This window comes from Syngnathus leptorhynchus, chromosome 20, assembly GCF_054491065.1.
Source record: "Syngnathus leptorhynchus isolate UIUO chromosome 20, UIUO_Slep, whole genome shotgun sequence".
Classification (NCBI taxonomy): Eukaryota; Metazoa; Chordata; class Actinopteri; order Syngnathiformes; family Syngnathidae; genus Syngnathus; species Syngnathus leptorhynchus.
Genome location: NC_141214.1, coordinates 3,469,864 through 3,493,223, shown reverse-complemented (window position 1 = coordinate 3,493,223; position 23,360 = coordinate 3,469,864). Strand labels below are relative to the sequence as shown.

The window sequence follows — 23,360 nt, the reverse complement described above, 5'->3', positions numbered from 1 at the left end:
GGCGTAACCTAAATTTAAAACATACACTTTAATTCTGTTGCCATTTGCAATTGATTCCAACATAACAAGTTGTTTTGAGCTGAACATTTATCCAATCTGCTCAGGATTCAACACATTCAGGGATTTATAAATCAATAGCATTATTTTAATCTTGATGCTAATAATAAACCCAAAAAATGAAACACTTTTCCACGCTTCAATCCCGCCCGCCGAAAATGTACAGAGACATAAATCACGCACGTTTAAATTGTTTAAATGTAGGCGGGACAAAGCTCTCCGAATAGCCAATAGTAAAGCACAACGTAGCCGATTGACATCGCAGTGTTGAAGACTGGTCCAGCTGTCACGGCGCGCGAAAGATAAAATTTGGTGCTTTGAGAACAGGCGGGAGGACGAGAGGCGATCGACCTAAACGCGATCTTATCACACTTTAAATGACCGAATTAGTCCCTATCGTCAAGGCATTAACTTTTTGGATGCCTTGCGAGGCTGCCACAAGTTGATGAGACTTTTGTTTTCTTACTGTTCATTTCTTTGTTTACAAGCGTCGATCGAGGAGTAAGCGGGCAACGAGATGACCTTGGTCCTTTCTCACCAACTGGTGAGTAAATGCTTTTTACGACACGACATTTCTGCTTTTTGTGTTATAAACTCGAATTTATTCACTCCTATGTGCGATCAACATTTATTGACTATTGTTAGCTTGAGCTAGTTAGCGAGCTAGGTCAGTTGCTCATAGCTAGCTAAATTGCATCTTCTTTCATTAGCTTCGGTTTAACAATGTTACACAGCAATTGTGATTGAATTCCGCGTTTATTTCATGTTCCGAATAGTTTTCTTTGTTGCGAGGCCATCTTCAACAATGTCCTCATTGTTTGCTTTGCTCCAAGGCGCCATTCCCTCATGTCCCTCAAAGAGCATGCATGCAAGCTGTAGCCACGTATTTTCTCAATGTTGTTAAATGTGTTTCTATCCAGGCTGAAGGTCTCTCGACCGTGGCCCCTACAGAAACCGAAAGCGATTCAGACAGTGGAATGGGGTCTCCAGCTGAGGACATCTTGCCAGAGGCAACAAACAATAGTGAAGAGCGTCCAGGTGAAGTTGCAAGACAATAGAGATTGAATGAGTGTACTTACACATAGTCATTTATTCACCGAGCCTTTCCCCCTTTTGTTTTTCCCAGACTCTGACGAGGAAGAAGACATTCAAGTTCGTAGAAAGCCTCGCTGTAATGCCATCAGAGACAGCGACAGCGAAGAGGAAGGAGTGCCTGAGGTGGAAGCATTAGTAATAGCTCTGAGTGAGGAGGAGGAGATGGAAACGGATGAGAAACAAAAGGTTAAAAAGAACAGAAGAAGGATTTCTGCTGTCGGAGACAGCGAATCTGAGCAGGAGGAGGAGGAGGAGGAGGAAGAGCAGCAGCACACTAAGAAGGGCGGCAAAACAACAAAAGAGTCCAAAAAAAGGGAGAGGAGTCAAAGGCACCGTGACAAAAAGGAGAAACATAGTAAAAGTGTTGAGAAATTGAAAAAGAAAGAGAGATTCTCTGACTTGAATGAAGTGAGTGATCTACAATGCACACTTTTGGTTTATTTTGCACAATCCTGTTTACAAAAAAATGAATCCCCACCAATCTGTAGAGAGGAAAGACCACTTTTAGTGTTTGCGGCACACTGATAATGATAAACGTCTTTATGTCCAGGGTGCACCATTCCCCGGCATTCTAAATGACAGCGGCTGCCTGTTGGGCAACACGGATCTTTTTGACACCGGTATCAACGATGAGTCGGAGGAGGAAGAGTCACTCGATTCAATCCGAGCAGCTGTCAAACAAAAAATGAAAAAGCATAAGGTATATTGCGTCAAACATTACTGTAAAAAAAAAAAAAAAGGACTTTGTGTGATTCTTTTTTTTTTTTTTTTTTTTTTTATTAATACAGGAACCATTCCTGGATGAAGAAGAGGAAGGAGATGAATTGAAAAAGCCTCAGCGTGCAGTAAGCAATGCTAATCACTCAGAAATGAAAACGAATCCGAAATGTGAGTTTGACTTGCGGTTTTGTGCGCTCTTAGGAAAGAAAAGCTGCACGTGCAAGTAAAGAGGCAATGAAGCAACTCCACAGTGAGTCTCAGAGGCTGATCAGAGGTCAGTTTATACACACACACACACACACACACACGGTATTTGTCATGAATCAACACGAGGCTTCAATCTTTGGCATGTTTCTCTAACATAGAGTCAGAACTCGGCCTTCCGTACCACATCCCGGAGCCAAAGACCATCAGTCAGTTTTTTAAGAAGAGAGCCAGGCCTGAGGGACCTGCCATGGCTCTGTTGAAGTAAATGGGCAACTTGTTCTTCATGTCACATTAGTTTATTGTTGATGGTCAGCAATTTTATTGGAACGAAATAAAATGTCATCTTTTTAGGTCGAGACAGTATTCTGCAGTAATGTTGGAGAAACCGACACCACCACCACCACCTCCAGCCAACCCAGCCAGTGAAGGACAGGATTCTGAGACGTTCTCTCAGCTCAAAACATTACCAGAGCCTGCTGCTACATCTTCGCCGCAGGCAGAAGAAAGCCCGAGTCAACCGCGACAGACTGCTGCCGAGAACTCAGAACCCGACCAGGAATCGGCTCCGATGCTTTATCTCTCTGAGAGTTTGCAGGAGATGATTACAACCGATTCTTCAATGAAACCAATATCTGAAGAGGAGGCTGTTAGGAACCCGACTGAAGCTCCTGCGGTTGATGTCCAGCAAGCAGCTGCGGTTGAGCCCACTAAGCCCAAACTGGACAAACTAGCCCGACTAAAAGAACTCGGACTGGACCCGCCGCCTGTTGCTAAACTACGTCCCAGTGAAGGAGCTTTTGTACTCCTTGAACCAGCACCACACAAGCCAGGTCAATCATGATTTTATTTTATTTTTTCAAACGACCTAATCTGCCGCCATTTTTTTCTTACATTGCTATTTGTTCAACCAGGCGTGGAGGCTCTGAAGAAGCGGTACCTTCGTCACATCCAAGCACCGGTCCGGCCGCAGGGAGAGCACACGCCGCAGTTCAACATCGTCCGTAAAGACAAAACCCCGTCCGGCAAGGAGGAGTTGCTCGCCGAGTCCGTCGCGGAAGGACAAGAGGAGCCGGCGCCGACCAAACCCGGTAGGAAACCAAACCAGTTGATCTGTTTCATTTTTGTCGGAGCCTTTTGACAAATACTCAAATCGTCACAGGGGAGAAACTGTTGACCCTGAAGCAGCGACTGCAGCTCGCCATGGCGCAACGGAGACAAGAAGAGCGACTACGCAAGGCCGAGCTGAATCGCCTCGATAATGAAGAGTGCGGAGAGGAAGAGGAGGAGGCAGAAATGACTGATGAAGACGAAGAGGTGGGCGTTGTTTTGTTTTTTTTCCCCCTTGTTCCCTTGACTACAATGTGCTAACTTTTAGTTTGATGTATCACAGGGTTTGGATGACTTATTGGGAGGCGAAGATGGCGAAGAGGAGGAGGAGGAAGATGGAAACGTGGCATTGAATTACCCGCCAGTAACTCCAGACATAATTAACACTGACGGAACACTCATACTGTTCCCTGGCAACTCCAGTTCTCGTACCGGGTAAGTTAGTTTTATATTTGTAATTCACCTGGCAAAGTTTAAAAAAAAAAAAAAAAATCTTTTAAGTGATGGTGGAAGGCGATCCGGTGTTGGACAATACGGCGCTAGTAAACTCGGTAAGCTTATCCGATTTTAAAATGGATTACTAATGCGACTTTTTTTTTTTTTTTTTTAACGCAAGTGTCTATGCCATTGTCTTCGCTAGAAGAGGACGACTCACTGTCTCTGATGAAGGACATCAGCCACAACAGCAGCTTTGAACTGGCCGGATCCATGATCACGTCCTACCAGCCGCTCAACCATCAGCGCATTGGGAGAGGCGCTAACAACTCCAACTCCAGCTCTGTCTTCCGTTCACCTTCTCCGTGTCTTTTCCGGCCCAGCATGCTCAGCTCTGCTTCCAAGGTGAGATGGGGGGGAAAAAAAAAAAAGTTCTTGTCATCCTCTGACTTTGTTACTTGTCTTTCTGACAGAGCTCCGGGAAACTGTCGGAACCTTCGCTGTGTCTCCCGGTTGAGGACTCCCAAGATTTATACACCCCTCCCTCACCGGTGGACTCTGAGCCCACCGGCGAAGTCGCCAGACCCAGGGGTCTGGGCGGAGATTCTGAAGGTCGCTTCTCTCTAGAGGACGACACCCACTCCCAGTTACTCGACGCGGATGGCTTCCTCAATGTGGGTCCGCGACCCGGCGCCGTCCGCTCACACAAGAGAAAATTGATCCTGGACAGCATGGATGAAAACGCAATGGACGCCAACATGGGGGAGCTTTTAGGAATGTGCTCCGGGGGGTTCGGGACGGCGCCAGTCGGCGGTGAAGAACTTCTCGGACTATGCTCGGGAGCATTTCCGACAACGCAGGCGGGGGAGGAGGCCCAAACTGATAAGAGCGAGCAGCGAGAACAGGATGAAGATTTGGAAAACAGCATGGATCGATTACTCGGGCTTTGTTCCGGCAAATTTCCTAGCTCAGGTTGAATATTTTTTTTTGTAACATTGGCATCGTATGTTGCACCGATTACTAATTGGACTACTTTTTTGTGGTGGTACTTTTAGGTTCTTCCCTCATGGGTTCACCAGCACAAGACGGGTAATGTCAAGAATTGAATCTGTTGTCGTTACGGGATTCTCACGTTGACTTCTCTCTAGCAGTAAGAAGACACCGCAGGATGAGGAGGAGGTGGAAGAAGAGGACTGCGACTTTCGGCTTCTGTCAGACGTGGTATGGAACAGAGAGCAACTTTATCCCATAAAAAAAAAAAAAAGCAAGAATGCAGTATTGTTTGAGATTTAATCTAGATTTGTCTTGTAGGAAGACGAAGAAGGGGATGAGGAAACAGATGAAGAGGAAGAGAATAATGAGGTAGAAGAGGAGGAGCTGAATGGAGTGTTTGCACCCGTTCCCAGTCACAAGAAAAAGAAGAAAAAAATGTAAGTGAAGATTCGAGAAGAGCGTAGCTGCGGGTTGAAAAGGTTTTGACCTCCGCCCTCTGCTTTGCCAGGCGCCTGACCGACTACGTGGACTCCGAAGCCGAACTGTCGGGCAGCGACGAGGGCAGCGGCGATGAAGATGACGACGGAGGGAGCGAGTATGAGGAAGAGGAGCTTCTGGAGGAGCTTCCGTCTGATGAAGAGCTGCATGACCAAGTCAACAAGATCCATATGTGAGTGCATTTTTTATTTTATTTTTTATTTAACGAGTTGGCCAGTACACAAATTTGTCGCTTTTAACGTTCTTGCAGGAAGCAAGTCATGGACGATGACAAGCGCCGCTTGAAGCTGTACCAGGAACGCTACCTCGCCGATGGCGACTTGCATTCTGATGGCCCCGGAAGAGCTCGCCGCTTCCGTTGGAAAAATATAGGTTTGTTACAAGACGGATTATTTATTTTTTTTCACAACATTTTAATCAAACTAAATCCAGAATTGGTCAAAAACCGGTCACCTGTTGCAGATGATGACTTCAACGCAGACGGGACTGGAGTTGAGGGTGAGGAAGAGACCGAGGGTGAGGATGATATCGATCAGATTGAAATCCAGAGGAGGAAAGAGAGATTGGAGAGGGAACAGTGGCTCAGAGAACAGGTGGGCCAAAATACCTGTTGAAATTTCGACACAAATTCAAAATGCGTGACGAAACAAACTTTTCCATTTCCTCGCATTCCTTCAGTCTCAACAGAAAGGCGAGAAAGTCACCGATTTGGACGAGGTCATCGGAGAGGAAGATAGTCAGTTCATGAAGTTGGCGAAGAAGGTGACGGCTAAAACTTTGCAGAAGAAAGGTTCGGGGTTTTTTCTTTTTTTTTTTTCTTCTCAAACTTAATTTACAAACCCCAAATTAGAAGTTGAGACATGTGTTCCTCATATCTCCTAATTCAGAGCTTCCTGTTGCACCACCGCCACAAAAAACATCAACAACTCTCAATCCATTCCTGAAACCCTCACAGGTATGTCGATGCATTTTTGTTGACGTTTGCTGTCCGATAATAAAAGTTTATTGTGTGTGTAAAGGCTAAAAGAGGTTCCCTGCTGAGTCAGCCTCAGTCTGTCCTTCAAAAATTGGCGTCCATATCTGAAGGAAACCCACTGGCACCCAGAAACAGCCGCGGATTCCTCTTTCAGACGTTGTCTCCAGAGAAGGATGGCTCGGGCAAAGAAGATTCTCAGAATCATGTGAGTGGATGAGTTATATGATTGATTGCATTTTAATACAGTTAGAAATTAAAAATTTCCTCCCTCTAAATAAAAAAAGAATATAGTTTGAGGTCAACTCGTGCAATCTAACATTTGGCCACTAGATAGCGCTAAAAGCGCACATTCTGGCAAAACGGATTAAAACACGGATTTGTGTTTTGATTGACAGATGACAAAGAGGAGGGGGAACACGGGAGCGGTCAACCCAGCAGCCAAGAGGGTCTGCAGGCAGGACGCGTCTGCCGGAAACGTAAAGACACCCCAGAGAAGCATTTTTAGCTTCTTGGACCACTGATATGGAGTATTAATAATGTTTGAGGTAACTTCTGAAGCTACAATAAGAGTACAACTCATCTTTCTATTTTGTTCAGCTGATAGCCAACTAATTATTTTTTTTAAACATGTCTTTGCTTGTTCAAGCGCAATTTTTTGCTGTGTATATAGGAATGATTTTTTTTTTTAAAGCAATTTTTTTTTGTATTTTACATGTAAATCAAATTATATTTTAATAAATTCCTGCAATTATTTTCTGTTTTATAGCATCACATTGACAATATTATTGAATCTTCTTGACGGCTGATTTTCTTCTCAACGTTTAAAGCCTTAATTGAAGTTTGCAAGGCTAATGTGGCTAATAATAGACAGACATTATAACAAGCCCCTTAAGTCTCTCCACCTCATTAGTTGCTATGCCGATTAGGAGAAAAGTGTCCTGGGGTTACGTTACCATGCAGGAGGGCCACATGACACATCATTTGGAGCCAATGCAAAATCAAGTGCTCACTTTTCAACTTTTCCCATATTTATTCACCTTGAATGTTTTTCCGGTATATTGCAATAGGTCAGATTTATTATTTATGGGGTCAAGAAAGCCAATCTAATAGATTTGTATTCATTTCATTATTTTCATGCCTTCCAATATGAATTTTCAAGCCCCCACCACCACCACCTCCCTGTGGAGTGTAAGCGCTGAGGTCAGAGGTCATAAAAGAGAAAAACCTCTGAACTCCCAACACAAGAGCCAGTAAGGTTACACGTTTTGGCATGCATGGAGGTTCTGAGTTTCTAAATATCTAGAGGATACAGATCAGCTTCTACTCTGATTATGAGGATAAAAGAGGGCAGAGGGTGGAATAATTGGAGAGAAACAAAAAAGCTGTTACCCCCAAGGGTCTTTTTTGCTGTGTGCCATGCAGCATCCAAAGATAAAAGTGGAATTATAGTGCAAAACAAGCCATGCTGGATTTCACTTTAGCACGTCTAGGCTAATTTAGCTCATTTCGGAGCTGGCTTGCTTTTTTTCTTTTACGCTGGCTTTGTGCATCTCTTCTGCACACTGGCGATCTGACAGCGTGGCCCACGGGTAACCGGCCGCCCTCGGCCGCTGTCACGGCCCGACATCGCCGCTGGAGCAGATGCGGAGGGAAGTGGGTCACCGAGCTTCGGGCTGTGGGACTAGTCAGAAACAATGTCTTTTTTTTAAAGCACAAGGTAAGTCATGCTTTTTTTTTTTTTTGTGAGACATTACGGTAACAGGCCTCAATTCCATAATGGTTTGTAACTTCTTTTAAAAGAGTGAGATATAAAGAGAGTGATGATTTTGCGTGTGACGAGGCCTCGGGCCCCGTGGCTTGCGTTTGATGTATATTTTATGGGCTTAGGCGACTGGTGAACGATGGAAGGTGCCTGGAGCTGGTGGATTTCAATGTGGATGTTGTTGAAGGGGAAGCAAGAGGGGTTGGAACTGTGTGTGTGTGTGTGTGTGTGTGTGTGTGTGTGTGTGTGTGTGTGTGTGTGTGTGTGTGTGTGTGTGTGTGTGTGTGTGTGTGTGTGTGTGTTCGAGCAAGTGGGGGATGAGTTTTTCCGCCGCCAGCGACGATGTGTCAGGGGGACGGGAGCGGAGAGGAGAGAGACACTTGTTAAGTCTGTCTGATGTAGCCTCTCGATATCACACACTCATACAATAATCCAGAAAAAAAAAAAAAAAAAAAAACACTTGCTACTAACATTTGGACCCGTAAGATTGGTAATTAAAGTTGCATTATGGGTATTGTGTAATTGCCAGTTTTAAAAAAATATATTTTTGAAGCTAAGCACTTTTTCTGAAGCTAAATCAGTATTTGTGTTATCAATTTATTTTTATTTTTATTTTTTTTTACAAAAACAACATAGACTTGTTTAGTACAGAGTGTGAGTACGTTTGAACCCCATGGTCATTTATTTTTCAAATTTTAGCATCAACTGTTTGCATAACTTTGAATCATCAGACCAAATGATGGTTTAACACGAGGATCACTCTGTGCTTTTTTTCGAGATGATTTTATCATTCCTGAGGGTGCAAATGAACTCGAGACAGTTTTGGATTGTATAACTTGTCATGTGTCTATTCTAAACAAGTGATACCGTGAAAGAATTTTTTTTTTTTCCTAGTTCGGGTTGAGGTCCACAGACTGACTTGGTCATTCCATGAAGGTTCTTGTGTGTACTTTAATTGGCTGCTCCTCATCCTTACTCCATGATCTCCCTGATTTTGCATGAAGCTCCAAGTCGAGGTCAATGGATTCATTTTGAGTTTTTTTTTTGTTTTTTTATTTCACGCAAAAAAAAATTGTACTACATTTTTTTTTTTTTTTAAAGATGGAGACTATAGACAATGTGCACTACAGAAAAACAATGTAAAAAAAAAAAAATGCATCACTTTCCTTTTATTCTTTCGTTTCCTGTCCACCCAGCCTAGACGTCCGCATCTTTTTTTTTTTTTCCTGGAACCAGGGGATGGCAAGAGGAAGAAGAGGGAGGAGGGGGGTGGAAGAGGAGGATCAACAACACCGCGTCGGAGGAGGGGGGAAAAACGTCGGCAAAGGCGCAACGTCGGTTCAGCCTCTCTCCATCGAACATCTAACCCGTACAGAAGGTAAGAAAACAACCACAAGCGCATGCAAATGAGGCTGAAATGTCAGTCAAGTGACTTAAGCCGGCAACAAATAGGGAAGAGGAAGGGAGGCTGCCTTGATTTTTTTGCAAGAGACGACAGAGCACTGAGATGGGGTGAGTGTTACATAAGAGAGACGCATTTTCATACGTTTCAATTCTTTCAGCGCATTATTTGGAATTAAAAAAAACATTATTATTATTATTCCTCGTTGGTGTTGATTTTTTTTTTTTTTTTTTTTTTGGACAATCCGATATGAAGCCCATTAGTCGTCGTTTTTCTGCTTTCTATAACCATCTAACCAAATCCATGGAACCATTAAAGAACCGGAACGTCCATCCTGCATCGACTTTATTTGGGTATTTTTCTTATTATTTGAACGATTGATATTTGTTTTATAGGGCCGTGCGGATGATGAGCTGTCCTTCAGCACTGTGCATGCACGCGGAGGGAGGGGGAGGGGGGGGGTTAGGAAGGGGCTTCATGGTGGTGGTGGTGGGGGGGTGGGGGGATTGACAGCAGCCTCAAGTCAGGATTAGAGAAATTTCCATTCCGGGGTGACACGTAGATGTGTGATGCTAATAGAATTGGAGAGCAGCATCGTCGCCTGTAGTTATTAGAAACATTGGAAGTATTTTGAGGGTGACCTGCAAAAGGGTGATTTAGAGGTGAGACGTGACAAAGTGATTTTATTTTTTTTCTGTTTCCTTCCAGTGAGAATCAATCCAGACCAGAAATGCTTCATCAATATCAACCACAGGCCTATAAAGGTCAAAACACCAATAATCCTCGTTCCTTGTCGAGCAAGAAGTATGATCAAGATGGCAATTCGAATTTTGTGACAAGCAATGGAAGAGGAAGAGGAGATGAAAACCAAAACCCCCCTCGCCCGAGTAAACTGGGTCCTCTGAGTCCTGATTTAAGAAGTTCATCCTCCTACGGCAGCTCCGGGGTCTTGTCACCTCGCTCTCGCATGCCAAGCTGGAGCACGCTGGAGCCGCTTCCCGAAATCGAATATGGGGATGACAGCCATGGGCGAGTCCCTCCCGATGGAGCTGAAGAAAGGAGGATGGTGGAAGAGGAAGGAGAGGTGATGGCCAAGCATAGGGAGAAGATGGAGCTTCAGAGAAGAAAAAGTAGCAACCGAGGCAGGGAGGATATGGAGGAGTTGATGAAGCTTGAAAACGACGACGAGTGGGGAGACAGCGGCTCCGAGTCGGACTCTGGTGGGAGCATGTCTTCCGTTCGATTGGAGAAAGGAACCAACTGGCTGTCTTCTGGAGGTTTGGAGCGGATGGCGTTTGGGGAACATAAACCGAGCCAGCGCGACTTTGAGCCTACCAGAAGCAGAGAACCATCAGGAAAACGGAGAAGCTTAAACCGCACTTCCATGTCGGGGAGTCACCTCGGAAACCTCCTGGAGGAAGGAGCGGAGGAGAAACACGACCAGTCGTCGGATTCGGACGGCGAGCTTCCCGAAATGATGGACGCCGTGTGGACGCTGCGGGATCGCGAGAGGTTCAAAGCCCAGGAGATGGAGAAGCACCAGGTTCAGTTGACCATGTACCGACGTCTGGCTCTGATCCGCTGGCTTCGCACTCTCCAAGGCCGCATTGAGGAACAGCAGAACCGTCTTCAATCCAGTTTTGACATCATCCTCACGCACAGGAAAGAACTTCTCCGTATGGGGGCTGCCGTGGTCAACGCCGCGCCGCCTGCCGCTGTGGGACAGTCATAGAAACACAAAGAAGAAAGAATATATTTATTTCTGAGATTCCAAAAATATGGCAAGAAACTTTTGTTCGTGGTGTGCAAAGACTGCGATGATCATCGGACTGATCGTTAAGGGGAAATTCCTCGATAAAGATAAAAGTATAGTCGATTAGCACACTGATGTCATATCGAGGTGACAAATATGTATTTCCCTTCTTCTTGCACTTTGAAAATGAGTTGTTGTTTTTTTTACCTAGAGGTGAAGACAATCTAGAGTTGATCCATTTTGTGTTTTTATCGACCAAAGTCTAAAAATCGTGAAAAACATTCAATGTCTTTTATGTTGTAAGTCAATGTGAAAAAAAATCCCCCAAAATAAGAATAACATGCTTGTGTGTAATTATCTTAAAAACATCATTAAATAAAATATCAAAAAATAGCTCCTGTTTTTTTTTTCTTTTTCATTCTCAGTAGTATCGCAAATGAAATGTTTTGTTTGTCATTATATTTCCATGAAATGTCCGTTCCCAAGCAGAGTAAATTTAGCACACAGCATTCATTTTCTTCCTAATCGCCATATTTATCGATGTTCTGCTGCGCACACTGTAATCCACCCTTGGGGCTAAATGTCCTTTTAGCCAACAATTGCCTCTTTGTCCGTTGAATAAAAGTCGTTTTTGTATGGAACCATCACACGGGCTCGGGCAACGTGTGTTCTGCAGACAACGTGATTGCCGTGTGAGGAGGCTGTTGCCCTCCGGCGCCGAGAACATCTCACCTCTGTGTGTGTGTGTGTGTGTCTTCAAGGAGATACCAGCATCTTTAATTGTGTGCAAGTTTGAGGAGGCCCTCACCCATGCAAAACACCCTTAGGGGGGGATCATGTCAGTCTGTAACCCCGCCCCCCTCAAAGAAGCCACGCCCCCCTCCAGTAAGCAGGTACCAGGAAAGAGGCCAAAGCCTAAGGGCAAGCTAAGAGAAAATCCCTTCTTCTCTTATCGCGTCTTTGTGGTGCAATGATTGCAGTGAGTAGAACGAATTTCCATATTGATCCGCCGTTTGCTTGTTGGAAGACATAAAAAGCGAGAGGTTGACAGCAGTGACAATGGTTTGTTTGCAATCTGCATGAAAGTAGCTCAAAAAAGGGGACAAACGTTGCTTTTGATGGGGTTTTAGAAAAACACTAAATGCAATTTCAAGGTGGGCTAACTGATTACAAGAAACTAATGTCTGTGTTTTACAATTTAAGAAATCGTGTTGTTTTTGTTGTTGTCATAAATAAATTGCATTTGAAGAAACATATGTTAATACATGGATTGTACTTTCTAAGCAGTGAACGTTTGTAGATAAACATGTAAATAAATAAAAAGTGTGCAAAAGTAGAATTAGATTTAATGTAGCCTATATAACTTTTTATTTTATTTATTTTAACATTTTAAAATTGCATTTTTTAATATACTCCATCGTAATGTTGATTTGAATTTGATCAATTGTTTAATCTTAGTTTTTGTCAATGTTTATATGTCATCTATTTGAGTTATAATTACATCCACAAGGGGGCGACTCTAGATCATAAACTTAATGGGATGAGCCTATCCACTGCTGTTAACGAGGCAACCTGAAAATATTCTCCCTCTATATCGAAATAATAATAAAACATGGATGGTGTTGTATTTTAAAATTTAGAGAGAACAAAACAAAAAAAAAAAGGTTAATTACATGTGAATATTTTTTTAAATATTTTTTTCGACTTACAGTATAAAAACGATCATGTCTCATGGTAAGTTTGCCAAATATTTACAATTTTCTCCTCATGCATTTCTATTTGCGGGTTCAAATGATGCCTTTGTATGCACTTCTTTTTTGTTTCCAACCCTAAAAGCAGATATTGGGCAACTCTTGGCTCATCTCATTGCAAATATGATGTGAAGTTTGGCACTTCAATATGGCTTAATCCCAAGACCATGAACATTTCTTCTTCCTGCCATCTTATTTTTCTATAACCATACATATAGAAAACCTGCATCCCCCCCAAAAAAAGTGTTTTCAACCTCCTTCTTTTTGGACAATATTCCTCATATTACACTCCCGCTGTGTCCAAGTTAGTGTGTGTGTGTCTTTTTGAACATAGACACGCATATAGAAGCTATCATAGTCTCCCTCGCCCCTTCTTTCCTCTGCCTGATGTAGTGTGACAGTGTGTTAGCCCGCAGCACTCTGCTGGCTTGGAAACAATCAGCTTTGACAGAAAAGGGGGGGGGGGGGGTGTCGGTGATGCGTTGGGGTGGGAGCTCGGGGGGGGGGGGGGGGGGGGGGGGGTGAGGAAGGGTGAGTGAGGGTGCAGGGAACTTGCGGCCGGAGGCCTGGGTATGATGAACTGGATGAAAAGAGTTGTCGATTGAGGCAAAAAGATGGACGGACGGATGCGGGGAAGGATGGATGGATGGATGGATGGATGGATGGATGGATGGATGGATGGATGGATGGATGGATGGATGGATGGATGGATGGATGGATGGATGGATGGATGGATGGATGGATGGATGGACAAAGTGACAGAAATGAGGATTGCAATACACAGTGAGAAAATATCTTAAAGTAGCTCCTGTGCTGACGATGAGTTCATTTTGTGGAGCAAACCTGATCTTACATAAGTGAGGCAACCTTTGTAACCTTGTTTGTCACTTAACCACTTGACTCTCTCCATTAATTTACTTAGCGGAGCCATTTATAAAAGCCCCTCTCAAAGTGCCCCCCCCCCTTCCCCTACTTGTCACTCACCGGGTTCAGCTGCCTCGCCTGCTTTAACCAGCTAATAAATATGAAAACAGCAGGTTAAAGTTTTATCTCTGAAAGGATTATCGTCTTCTATGGAGTCCTGTGAAAAATCCCCCAAACCTCATAATGCACAATGTTGGGCTATAAAACCGTGTTGGACAAAAGAAAGAGAAAGGGAGCTTTTTCACGCATAAGGGGTTTTCTCAAAAGCACATTGAGTGGAGCCGGGCCCCGGATCCGCCCATAGATTATGTGGCTGTCAAATGAAAGCACGGCTGGGAGCGGCAGGTGCGTGTGCCAAGCACGAGGGGTGGTGGTGGGGGGCGGGGGGGTCACGGGGGTCTGGTGACCACGCAAGGGTGGAGGTACGGAAAATGCTACGCAGCTGCCGGCGGGAATGTTTGCACATTGTCACTTTCATTTAACTTGCTCTTTTGCTTTTCAACGTAAGACCCCCATGGCTGAGTCGGGGGTCTCCCTCCCCAATGCTACAATGCTGCGGTAAACGGTGACACTTGGTCTACAAAGACCACATGGGAAGCAGGTCGTGCCCACCTCAGCGCCGTGAAATGGCGGATTGAAGTCATATCGATGGAGACTTTGACAAAACTCCATCCGCACACTCTTTTGGGGGCTCGTCACGCTTTTCTTCCCCCCGCGGGCTTTTTTTTTTTTTTTTTTTTAAAGAGGATTTGGATTTTTTTTTTTTTGAAGCTACGTCAACATATGGCAGACGAAGCTGTTTAATAATGCGGCCTCATGAATTTAGTGGCGTCTAACTTTGCCAAAAAATCAATCAAATAACACACACGATGCAAATCGGGGAGGCTAAATAATCTCATGTCATGTGTCTTTTCATGGAGTCCTTATCTTTTCTTCTCATGCATTCACAATAAGGTCAGCGTAGCATTGTTATGGGTATTAGAAGACCACGTTGACCCAGGCTGCATCTTCGCGCCCAAAATTGCTTGTTTCCACCACACCTTGCCGTCTAATCTCAGTCGTCCCATTCCAAACTGTAGCCTAAGGCTATGTGGGGGTCTTCACTTAATCCCACCCCCCTCCCTTTACCAAAGTCTCCATTGGGATTTGGCAAAACTGTTACATGTCAGAAACGCACAAGGCCGCTTTTTCACACCAACATCTAGCAAAAAAAAAAAAAAAAAAAAAGGGATTAATGGCTCGGCTATTATGTGCGATGAAAATGAATAACAAACAGCCGTCTGTTTATGCCGCAGAAAAAGTATGTCCTTTTTTTATCGCATCGTCTTTCAAGGGGGGGGGGAAAGCCTGGTTTGAAATCAGTATGTTAAATTTGTATATGATATTTTACATTATTATTTGTTTTTACTTTGATGACCCCTGGCTTTGATAAAGTTGCAATCAACACAAAGAAAATCTTCCACTTCTGCATCGTTTTTTTTTTTTTTTTTTCCCCTCTTCATTCCCGCAACTGCCAACACAGCTCGCACGGAACATGGGCAAATGAAATATGAAACAGTGTGTGTGATAAACTGGTAGATAATCATCTTTTCATTAAAACTTTCATCCCGAGTGACTTAAATATTCAAGGGGCCAATTACGACGCTTTGTATCTCTTTCCCTCACACTCCGGCTTTCCCTAACAAGAGCAGTCAGAAGGCTGCGTGGCTTGAGGGGTTGAGTGAGAGCATCATTACGGAGTGGTCCAGTGAAGGAGAAGGGTGGTGGTGGTGGAGGGGGGGGGGGTGACTTGCCGTCCCTCTTTGGGGGAGACATGGAGCAGGAGGCCAAATACAAGGAGAAGGACACAAAAAAAAAAAAAACAGAAGGTAACAAAACTTGGTGATGCCGGGAAAAGACAGTCAGAGCCGAGATGAATCTAGATTTTCCATGCAGATAGTGGAACCATGTGCAAATTATGGATGCCGCAAACATGGTGCACGCTTTTCGTGTATTAGCAGTCGGAGCACTGAAGCCCACGGGCGATTCCTGTGTGAGCTTGCGATAAAGGGGGGAAAAGAGAGAGGAAGTACAATGGGGGAGGCGGGCGGGGGGGGGGGGGAGGAAGTTAGTTGCTTGTATGGGAGGAGGGGGGGTGGAGGAGAGGAGAGTGCTTCCTCTGTGCTTTAAAAAGCCTCTGGATCGTGTCCCCCGTTGGTCCATCTTTACACACACACACAGAATCCCTCACCCAATTGCCCCCCCCCCCCCTTAAAAAGAGTGTCTTGGCAGGGTAATTAAGAATGGCCTCTAAACACAGGCGTAAGGCAGCCACGCTCCAGATGAAAGTAAATGATTAAAATAATTACAGACTGCGAGATGACGAGCCGGAGTGCGGGGTGGCCGCCGGACATTTGTCAGTAATTAGATAATTAATCTGAATGCAAATGATGAGCCCTAACGAAGCAGTCAAGCTGAACCGGAGACAACTGCCGTGAGTGAAATAGAAAGGGAGGGGGGGGGGGGGGGAAGATGGAAAAACACATCTATATTGAGAGTGTAAAATATCCACCCTGCTTTTAAAAAAAAAAAAATCAGACACTCCCAAGCAAAAGGCAACATTTTGATTCGGGTTCTGGTAGTTGACAGCTCTCGTCTTACTCTTGTTTTTTAGCTCGCAGTGATGGTGACAAACATGTTAAAAATATACCCCCCAAAAAAAAAACAAAAAAAAAGGCCTCGTACGCTACACGCTCCTCTCCCAGGCAGCTGAAATGTCAAATGAAGGATACCAGCGCAACACCCGAGGAGGCAAACACAGCGTTTCCGTAAATTGTGGATTTACTTCCCTGTCTACAAACACTCATTATTTCTCAACAACATAGCCACAAACTATTTTTCTATCCAGAAGTGCATTGGATTAAAATTACCATTCTGTTGTCAATTGCCAATCCCTAATAATATTGACTGGGGGAAAAAAAAAAACCATGTTGCTTGGTCATAACACACCTCCAGACAGCAGCTTGGATAAAAAGACATATGTGACAGTGAAGCACTCCCTCCTTGTTCAAACAAATGAAAGCACACATCCATTTAACTTGTTAAAATCCCCGTGAGCCAATGTTTTACCTGCCCACTGGTTGTTCAATGAAGACTGATGGCTCACTTATTCAGTCTGACATAATCACTGGAGACCAATGCTGCATGAAGGAATGCAGTATATTTGGCTAACAAGTCTCGGCTGTACGCGTTAAGCAACAACGTGATTGAAGGAGTATTCATTCGACTGTAGTATTAAAAGTCCATTGCAATATTCTACGTGATATATAAATAAATGTCACAAGCGTAAATAACATAAAAAAATGTAATATTTATTTAAGAACAGATGCAGAAAAACAAGAAATTTGTTTCATGGTTAACTACCATAACATAATCAGCAGGTGCTTATGAAATTTTCTGCAGAATTGAACTGTGATGCAGCAAACTATTTGACAACGTTATTTCGAGAGAAAATAAAATACGATGACATTTTTACACCATAACTTATGGCAGAATTTCCATGAAGGAGATGCTAGAACATGTGAAAATAGGTCATGTTAGAAGTGATTAAAGCAGGACTGTCCTCTTAAACGTGACATTTAACCAGTATGTCAATGTCCACGTTGATTTCACTCCACAACCAACTCAAACTGTTCAGCCTCTTGGAACTCGGCATTCATCTTGGCCGAAAGGGCTTCCAACTCCGTGACGCCGATCTGCTGGACCTTCCTGCGGTTCTTCTTCTTCTTCTTTACCAACGCCACCCCGGGGATGTCGAGGTCCGGATGACAGTCCTCAGCGTTCAGAATGAAAGAACTTGGGCCAGACATGGTGCTTGAAACCTCCAGAGCCAAATTAGCTCGACTCACGCTTCGTCCCACCTCGGGGGTCTGCAGCATCTCGAACCCGAAAAGATTCTCTCGTGCTTCGGGACCGTTGAAGGATTTGTCGCAGATCCTGGTGTAAGAGCGACGCACTTTCTGAGACCACATCGCATCGCGTGGATCCTCCTCGAGTTGTTGGGGAGGATGCTGGACCGGAGTAGATGGTGCAAGGGTCGCAGAAGGCACGGTGGCCTTCTTTGCATTGGAGAGCCGCCCGCTCTTCCGAACGGAACCAGGAGTGGAGACCTTTTGCCTCTTCTGCTGTTTTCCTTCTGATCGCCTCGGCGTGTTTTCTTTATCGTTCGCAGATGCAGCTTTCTTTGGCACTATTTTCCTCACGGTAATGAACCGCTTGACGGGAACATTATTGTCACGCGCCATGTTTTCTTCCGTATTTACCAAGGGAGATGTCAGCCGCGGGGAGCGTCTCCGCTGCGTCGAGTCGTTTAGTTGATTTGAATCCATCGTTTTTTGACTCGGAGGTGTTCGCTTCTTCATTCGATCTCCCATCGGGTTAAAAAAAAACAATACAGCACTTTTTTGACAAGTGTACAGAGACAAATGCAGGGAAAGTCCGCTCAAAATGCCCGCCCGAGTCGCATGTTTCTGACGTCATTCCGGTTTCCGGTGACGTATTACACCTGCGACGACTACTCGTAACTTTTGCTGAATAATCTGAGCAAGCGAAGCTAGAGCGCGTCTTTTATATACATTAATATCTATTACGTTACCTCCCGTAATACAGAATGGAATATTTAATCGGTATACAGGGACCAGATTATGTCCTCGTCGCTGCCGATAATGCCGCGCTCAGCAGTGTAATTAAGTTGAAAGAAGGTAAGTGATCATGTGTTAGCTTAGCATCACTAGCCGAATCGAAACTGACATATTATGCTTATGTTGGTGTATTATTTTAAACTTCAGAATGTCTTGAATTAAATACATGTATGTGTCAGTTACGGCTTTAGCTTCTTTGTTGTGAAAGTGTTCCTATTCATTTCTACTGATACCGTCTGAGGTTGAATTCACGCCTATTGTTTTCGTAATTATTATCATGGCTTTGTAAATGTATGTCATATAAATATATTAAATGTATCCATTTCATGTAATAGATATATTCTATATGTATAATAGCTTCATTAGACACAAATTCTCCTGTATTTTCCCGTGACTCTCGTGAGTATAAAGCGGTACAAAATATGAATAATAAAGTGAAAATTAGTGCGTTTTTAAACCTGTGCATGGGTGTTTAAAATGCTCAAGATGTATTTTGTGATAGGTAATTGTCCCTATATGTTTCAGACGATGACAAGATGTTCAAACTTAGCGAAAAGATCTTGCTGCTGTGCGTGGGGGAGGCAGGAGACACGGTGCAGTTTGCAGAGTATATCCAGAAGAATGTGCAGCTCTACAAAATGAGAAACGGTAAGCACTTTAAATTGGATTATAAGTCTACTAAAAGGAAATACCTTGTCTAATTAATTGAAAAAAAAAATCTTTGCAGGCTATGAGCTCAGCCCAGCAGCCGCAGCAAATTTCACAAGAAAGAACCTCGCCGAGTACCTTAGAAGCAGGGTAACTATACTCAACAAGTAAAATAATATATATAATTTAAAAAAATAATCATAACTTAGTAAGTATGCATAGCGGTCCTCAATGTCACCCTATGCAACCCTGATTTGAAAACAGGGTGTTGAAGTAAATTAAGTGGTAATTCCACATATTAATTACATCATATAAATTTCACTTGCCAGTTTAAAATTCAATGACGATAGAAATACCAACAGTGTATATACAGTACTTAATTAATCGTTGTAAAAATTCAACATTGTGCGCTTAAGCCAATATATAGCAAATCATTGAAATTTACTATTTTTTCTTTTGCTAAAAAAAAATTTCTGATCATTTGCGTATGTCGTGACGCTCGCACTCATTCGTCAGAAATTGTGCAGCTGCTTCCTTTCACAATAGCAGAAGGGTGAAAATAATTACAAAAAAAACAATTAGTGTAGCCGGGAAGGGAATGTGGGACACATCGAGCCAGGGATAGGGGCGGGCTAGCGGGAGGAGGGGCGTGAAGGGAGGCTGTGGGTGTCCCAGTGGGGACAACACATACTCTCAGTAGACCCACACTGTCCAAAATGGAGTGTGAGAACCAGTAGGAGTCAATGTACACATGGTTTGAAATTCTCCAGTATGTCTGGGAGTTACTGTATAGATAGAAAAGGCTGTGAAATGCAAACCTGCTCGATGGAAACAAGACAAAAAAAAAAGAATCCACCCAAAATTTGCACTTGGAAGAGTGCTTCGGGATCATTTGTATTCAGTCAAGGTTGGAAAATGTTGAGCAGAAGAACATTTTTATTCATGTCTTGTCATCCGCTGCAAGGTAATCTTTATTTTTGTGCCTCATGGTTACGACTTTGGCTTTGTGAGCGCAGGATTTATCAATGCTGCATTCTCAGGAGTGCTGAAAAACCAAATCCAAAGCAGTTTTTTTTTTTTTTCTCCCAACCAGCATCCCACACCTTCCTCCAGCTATGTTTCCTCATGCATTCAGCAATCTCCAGAGTATCCGAACATTTGCAAATTGTGTTGGGTTAACCGTTTATTTTTTTCCCCCCCATGTTTTCTTTTGAATATAAAGTCCGGAAACATCAATATTTCACAATCAATTATCTTTTCATTTGTATTGGAAATGGTAACAAAATATCAAATAGCTCAACTGGTGGACTCTTCCGTCTTTATACTCTGGCAAAATCTGCATCACGCAGTGCACTAATGAACTCGCAGTTTAAGATGGTCGACGGACCAAAACGTCATTAAGTATCGATTTATACGAAACTGCCTCTAGTTCTAACCTTTGTTCAGTTGCTGTCTGGGCAACTGTCCCAGATATTTGACAATTGGTATTTAATTAATTGGATTAAATCAAAGCCGATTAATATCTAGCCACAGTTAAAAGACGCTTTATCAAGATAATGATTTGTTTTGTATCCCAATTTTTACTCCTCAATCCTCAAGTCATCTTGTGAGTGCACCCCCTCCCCCTTTCCCGAAAAATAATCACCGCATTGCCAGCGTATTCAAAGCCCTAGGTTAAAAACTATTGGCTGATAAATTCATCAGTACTATATTGTTAATGCGTATGGCCTTCCCCCCCCCCCCTGCAGGATGCATTCCAGAGGAGTTCTATAGACTAAGAGATGTCACACTCCAGTGGCTGCCGACCACCGGGAGGTGTAGTTAACTCTCGTCAGCGGAGCGCGTCCGAACGGACAAACGTAGTTTACGTAGCGCGCCGCTTACCAACCTGCCGTCCAGGAAAACAACCGGGCTGCGTTATTAACCTCTGGAGAACTGCGTTTACTCCCGCTTCAGGGAGCGGGGAGAGCGAGCGAAACAAAGGAAGAAGAAAAAAAATGGCGGCAAACATAAGCACCGGAGGCTTTGGCAAGTCCGCATCGGTAATGAGGCGCAGGATTTAACGCCGAGCCTAACAACAAGTCGAATCTCGTCTTCTGATGTCTTTTCGAGCTTTGTCCCCCACAGTAGACGATCGTAATCTTCAATGTTTTATGATTAATAGCAATTAAACACAAGGGTTGAATACTTCAGGGAGCGATAGCATAATTGATTTTAGGGCATTCCCCCCCCCCTCCCCTCTAACAGCGATCATTGCTACGGTAACCTGTTAGCCTTTGCACGGCGCCGCTCGCTCTACAGCTGGGCCCATATGTGCGGGTGATACATTTCTAACACTGGCACAAATAATTACCCGTGCCATATTGCACACAGCTCTACGGCTCCTGCACAGATGAACAATTAATAGGACAGATCGAGGAGAAATGCCAATAAAGGGAACATGCCCGGGGGGGGGAGAGGAGTGGGCCACAGGAAGGAAGGCAGAGCTGAAACTTGGGTGACGACTTGGAACAGCGGTGCCTAATTTTTTTTCGAATCGTCTCGCTGCTTTATTTTTTGCGTCCCGGTTTTTATGGACATTGTCGACGCGAGTTATCACTCACCAGGGAGCCTTTTGTCTCGTCTGGCTGTGAATTATGACAAAAGCGTGCGGAGTTGATCAGATGTATCGTTTGTCGATGCCAATCGAGGTGTGAATTCAGGTGGCGGGGTTAACAAGGTGCCTTTGAGGTGACATGGGAAGGTTTATTTTGATGCCAGCTCTGTATTATTGTTACATTGTAACTAGTGAGGCAGGTGTCTGCTTCGTGGGGGTGATGCCACTGGGGTGTTTGCTGGCTCACAGAGGAGTTAAAAAAAAAAAAAAAAAATGCACGTGCAAACACACATGCGCACGATATTCGTCCGTACCTGCTGCGCACCAACACGCACATTTGTTGCTTTCGAGTGAGTGAGCGCGAGGCCATTATTAACACTCACACTAAAGCCCGCTCCACAGGGGGATATAACAATCATCCCCCTCGTGGCAAATATCACGCCAACACAAGTCACAGAAAATAAGCAGGTCAAATGCGAGCTAAATTGAAATGACAGGGCAGGTGTCGAGATCGTAACCTCGATGAATCACCTCGCCGGCATAATATTATTGTTGTTCTGTTTTGCCGCTAATCAAAAACCATTCTTTGTCTGTCAAGCATTTAGGCTCCTAGATGTTTTGGAGCTCTCCGAATTGCCTTTTGTTTTCTTTAATTGAGGAAAGAAATGAGTGTACTGGAGGGAGAGAAGAGGCTGGAAGCGTGGAAGATGTAATTTCTAAAGATGGAGAGGGGGGTGCAAGCGAAACGACTTTAGAAGTTTTTAATGAGCCCTGGCGTGACTCGGGGGCTCGGGGTGAAGGCAGCGGGAGAGGAGAGGAGGGGACGAACGAGCGAAAGGGGGAGGGGGTTGCGATGGAGGAGGCAACACGGGTGCTGACTTCCAGCAGATGTCACACTGCAAGTGACTAAATAAACAAACATACTTTTGCTCCATGTCGTCCATTTTCTATCACGTGAAAATCCCCTCGTGGTAAAATTTGGACGCTCCCTTGGTCAACGAGCAGCATCCCTTAAAGAATCTTGAGATTCAATGCACGTCAACATGAGCCAAGGCGGGATGTCCAGTCGCCTTCATCGTCTCCTTTCTTCAGACACCGTATCACGTCAACTTGTTGCTGGCGGGCTACGACGACGCAGACGGGCCGGGTCTCTACTACATGGACTACCTGTCCTCGCTGGCCAAGGCCCCCTTTGCCGCTCACGGCTACGGCGCCTTTTTTACGCTCTCCATCCTCGACCGCTACTACAGACCAGGTTTGTGTTAGACCACTGCTCCTCTTCACCATTTCACAGTTGGTTTACTTGTCCTTGTTTCTTCCAGATCTGAGCAGAGATGAAGCAATAGATGTGTTGAAGAAGTGCATTGACGAAGTGAGTTTTGAAATTTTAATACCATAACTTGGAGAAAATGAGTTGCTGTTTCTCCATTAAGTAGCTTTTTCCATGACATACTCAGTGTTTCCTTATGTCCTGATTGTTTCTGCCTCCACCAGCTGAACAGACGCTTCATCCTGAACCTTCCCTCCTTCACCGTCCGTTTGATTGACAAGGAGGGCATCCATGACCTGGAGAAGCTCTCTCCCACCAAGTGACCGTTCCCTGCTTAGCTACCAGCAAATCACAACCTTTTTTTTTTTTTTTCTACCAATGACCTCCTTGTTCTTTCTGTTCCAATAAAAAGTGACGTGCAGTTGAGATATACACTCTTTGTCCCTGTGGTGCTTTTTGCTATGCTCTCTAGTTTACTCATCTGCAA

General features: G+C 44.1%; 4 protein-coding genes across 6 annotated transcripts; 3 read left to right on the top strand and 1 right to left on the bottom strand.

The window, feature by feature from the left end:
- The first annotated feature begins 296 nt into the window (after window positions 1–296).
- Window positions 297–6,828, top strand: clspn (claspin). 2 transcript variants are annotated; one of them, XM_085901293.1, is made up of 24 exons: window positions 297–601; window positions 978–1,095; window positions 1,184–1,560; window positions 1,703–1,852; window positions 1,941–1,997; window positions 2,074–2,146; window positions 2,238–2,340; window positions 2,431–2,909; window positions 2,991–3,167; window positions 3,239–3,393; window positions 3,470–3,621; window positions 3,688–3,737; window positions 3,827–4,026; window positions 4,095–4,593; window positions 4,677–4,710; window positions 4,773–4,842; window positions 4,933–5,051; window positions 5,123–5,284; window positions 5,363–5,484; window positions 5,575–5,705; window positions 5,791–5,902; window positions 6,000–6,067; window positions 6,132–6,293; window positions 6,484–6,828. In XM_085901293.1, exons 1-24 carry the CDS (start codon window positions 575–577, stop codon window positions 6,607–6,609), a joined length of 3,723 nt encoding a protein of 1,240 aa, XP_085757419.1. In that variant the 5' UTR covers window positions 297–574; the 3' UTR covers window positions 6,610–6,828. The 2 variants fall into 2 exon arrangements, with proteins under 2 accessions (XP_085757419.1, XP_085757418.1); XM_085901292.1 differs by having other exon boundaries at window positions 4,770–4,842.
- A 2,514-nt stretch (window positions 6,829–9,342) lies between these two features.
- Window positions 9,343–10,984, top strand: c19h1orf216 (chromosome 19 C1orf216 homolog). 2 transcript variants are annotated; one of them, XM_085901471.1, is made up of 2 exons: window positions 9,343–9,362; window positions 9,961–10,984. In XM_085901471.1, the coding sequence occupies exons 1-2, from the start codon at window positions 9,358–9,360 to the stop codon at window positions 10,982–10,984; spliced, it is 1,029 nt and encodes a 342-aa protein (XP_085757597.1). In that variant the 5' UTR covers window positions 9,343–9,357. The 2 variants fall into 2 exon arrangements, with proteins under 2 accessions (XP_085757597.1, XP_085757598.1); XM_085901472.1 differs by lacking the exon at window positions 9,343–9,362 and adding an exon at window positions 9,502–9,605.
- A 6,025-nt stretch (window positions 10,985–17,009) lies between these two features.
- On the bottom strand, window positions 17,010–18,243 carry cdca5 (cell division cycle associated 5). The gene has a single exon (XM_085901141.1). The coding sequence runs from the start codon at window positions 18,090–18,092 to the stop codon at window positions 17,328–17,330; it is 765 nt and encodes a 254-aa protein (XP_085757267.1). The 5' UTR covers window positions 18,093–18,243; the 3' UTR covers window positions 17,010–17,327.
- On the top strand, window positions 18,185–23,307 carry psmb2 (proteasome 20S subunit beta 2). Its single transcript, XM_085901142.1, has 6 exons — window positions 18,185–18,419; window positions 18,885–19,007; window positions 19,087–19,157; window positions 22,696–22,858; window positions 22,926–22,975; window positions 23,098–23,307. Exons 1-6 carry the CDS (start codon window positions 18,329–18,331, stop codon window positions 23,194–23,196), a joined length of 597 nt encoding a protein of 198 aa, XP_085757268.1. The 5' UTR covers window positions 18,185–18,328; the 3' UTR covers window positions 23,197–23,307.
- Window positions 23,308–23,360: the final 53 nt, after the last annotated feature.

Coding starts and splice junctions, on each gene's coding strand:
- c19h1orf216 (XM_085901472.1), top strand. CDS start 9,502: ATGAAGCCCATTAGTCGTCGTTTTTCTGCTTTCTATAACCATCTAACC. Junction 9,606..9,960: donor CCTGCATCGACTTTATTTGG/GTATTTTTCTTA, acceptor GTTTCCTTCCAG/TGAGAATCAATCCAGACCAG.
- clspn (XM_085901292.1), top strand. CDS start 575: ATGACCTTGGTCCTTTCTCACCAACTG. Junction 4,711..4,769: donor GGTTCACCAGCACAAGACGG/GTAATGTCAAGA, acceptor ACTTCTCTCTAG/CAGTAAGAAGACACCGCAGG. Junction 6,068..6,131: donor CATTCCTGAAACCCTCACAG/GTATGTCGATGC, acceptor GTGTGTGTAAAG/GCTAAAAGAGGTTCCCTGCT.
- cdca5 (XM_085901141.1), bottom strand. CDS start 18,092: ATGGGAGATCGAATGAAGAAGCGAACACCTCCGAGTCAAAAAACGATG.
- psmb2 (XM_085901142.1), top strand. CDS start 18,329: ATGGAATATTTAATCGGTATACAGGGACCAGATTATGTCCTCGTCGCT. Junction 19,158..22,695: donor CCGAGTACCTTAGAAGCAGG/GTAACTATACTC, acceptor TCCTTTCTTCAG/ACACCGTATCACGTCAACTT. Junction 22,976..23,097: donor TGAAGAAGTGCATTGACGAA/GTGAGTTTTGAA, acceptor TGCCTCCACCAG/CTGAACAGACGCTTCATCCT.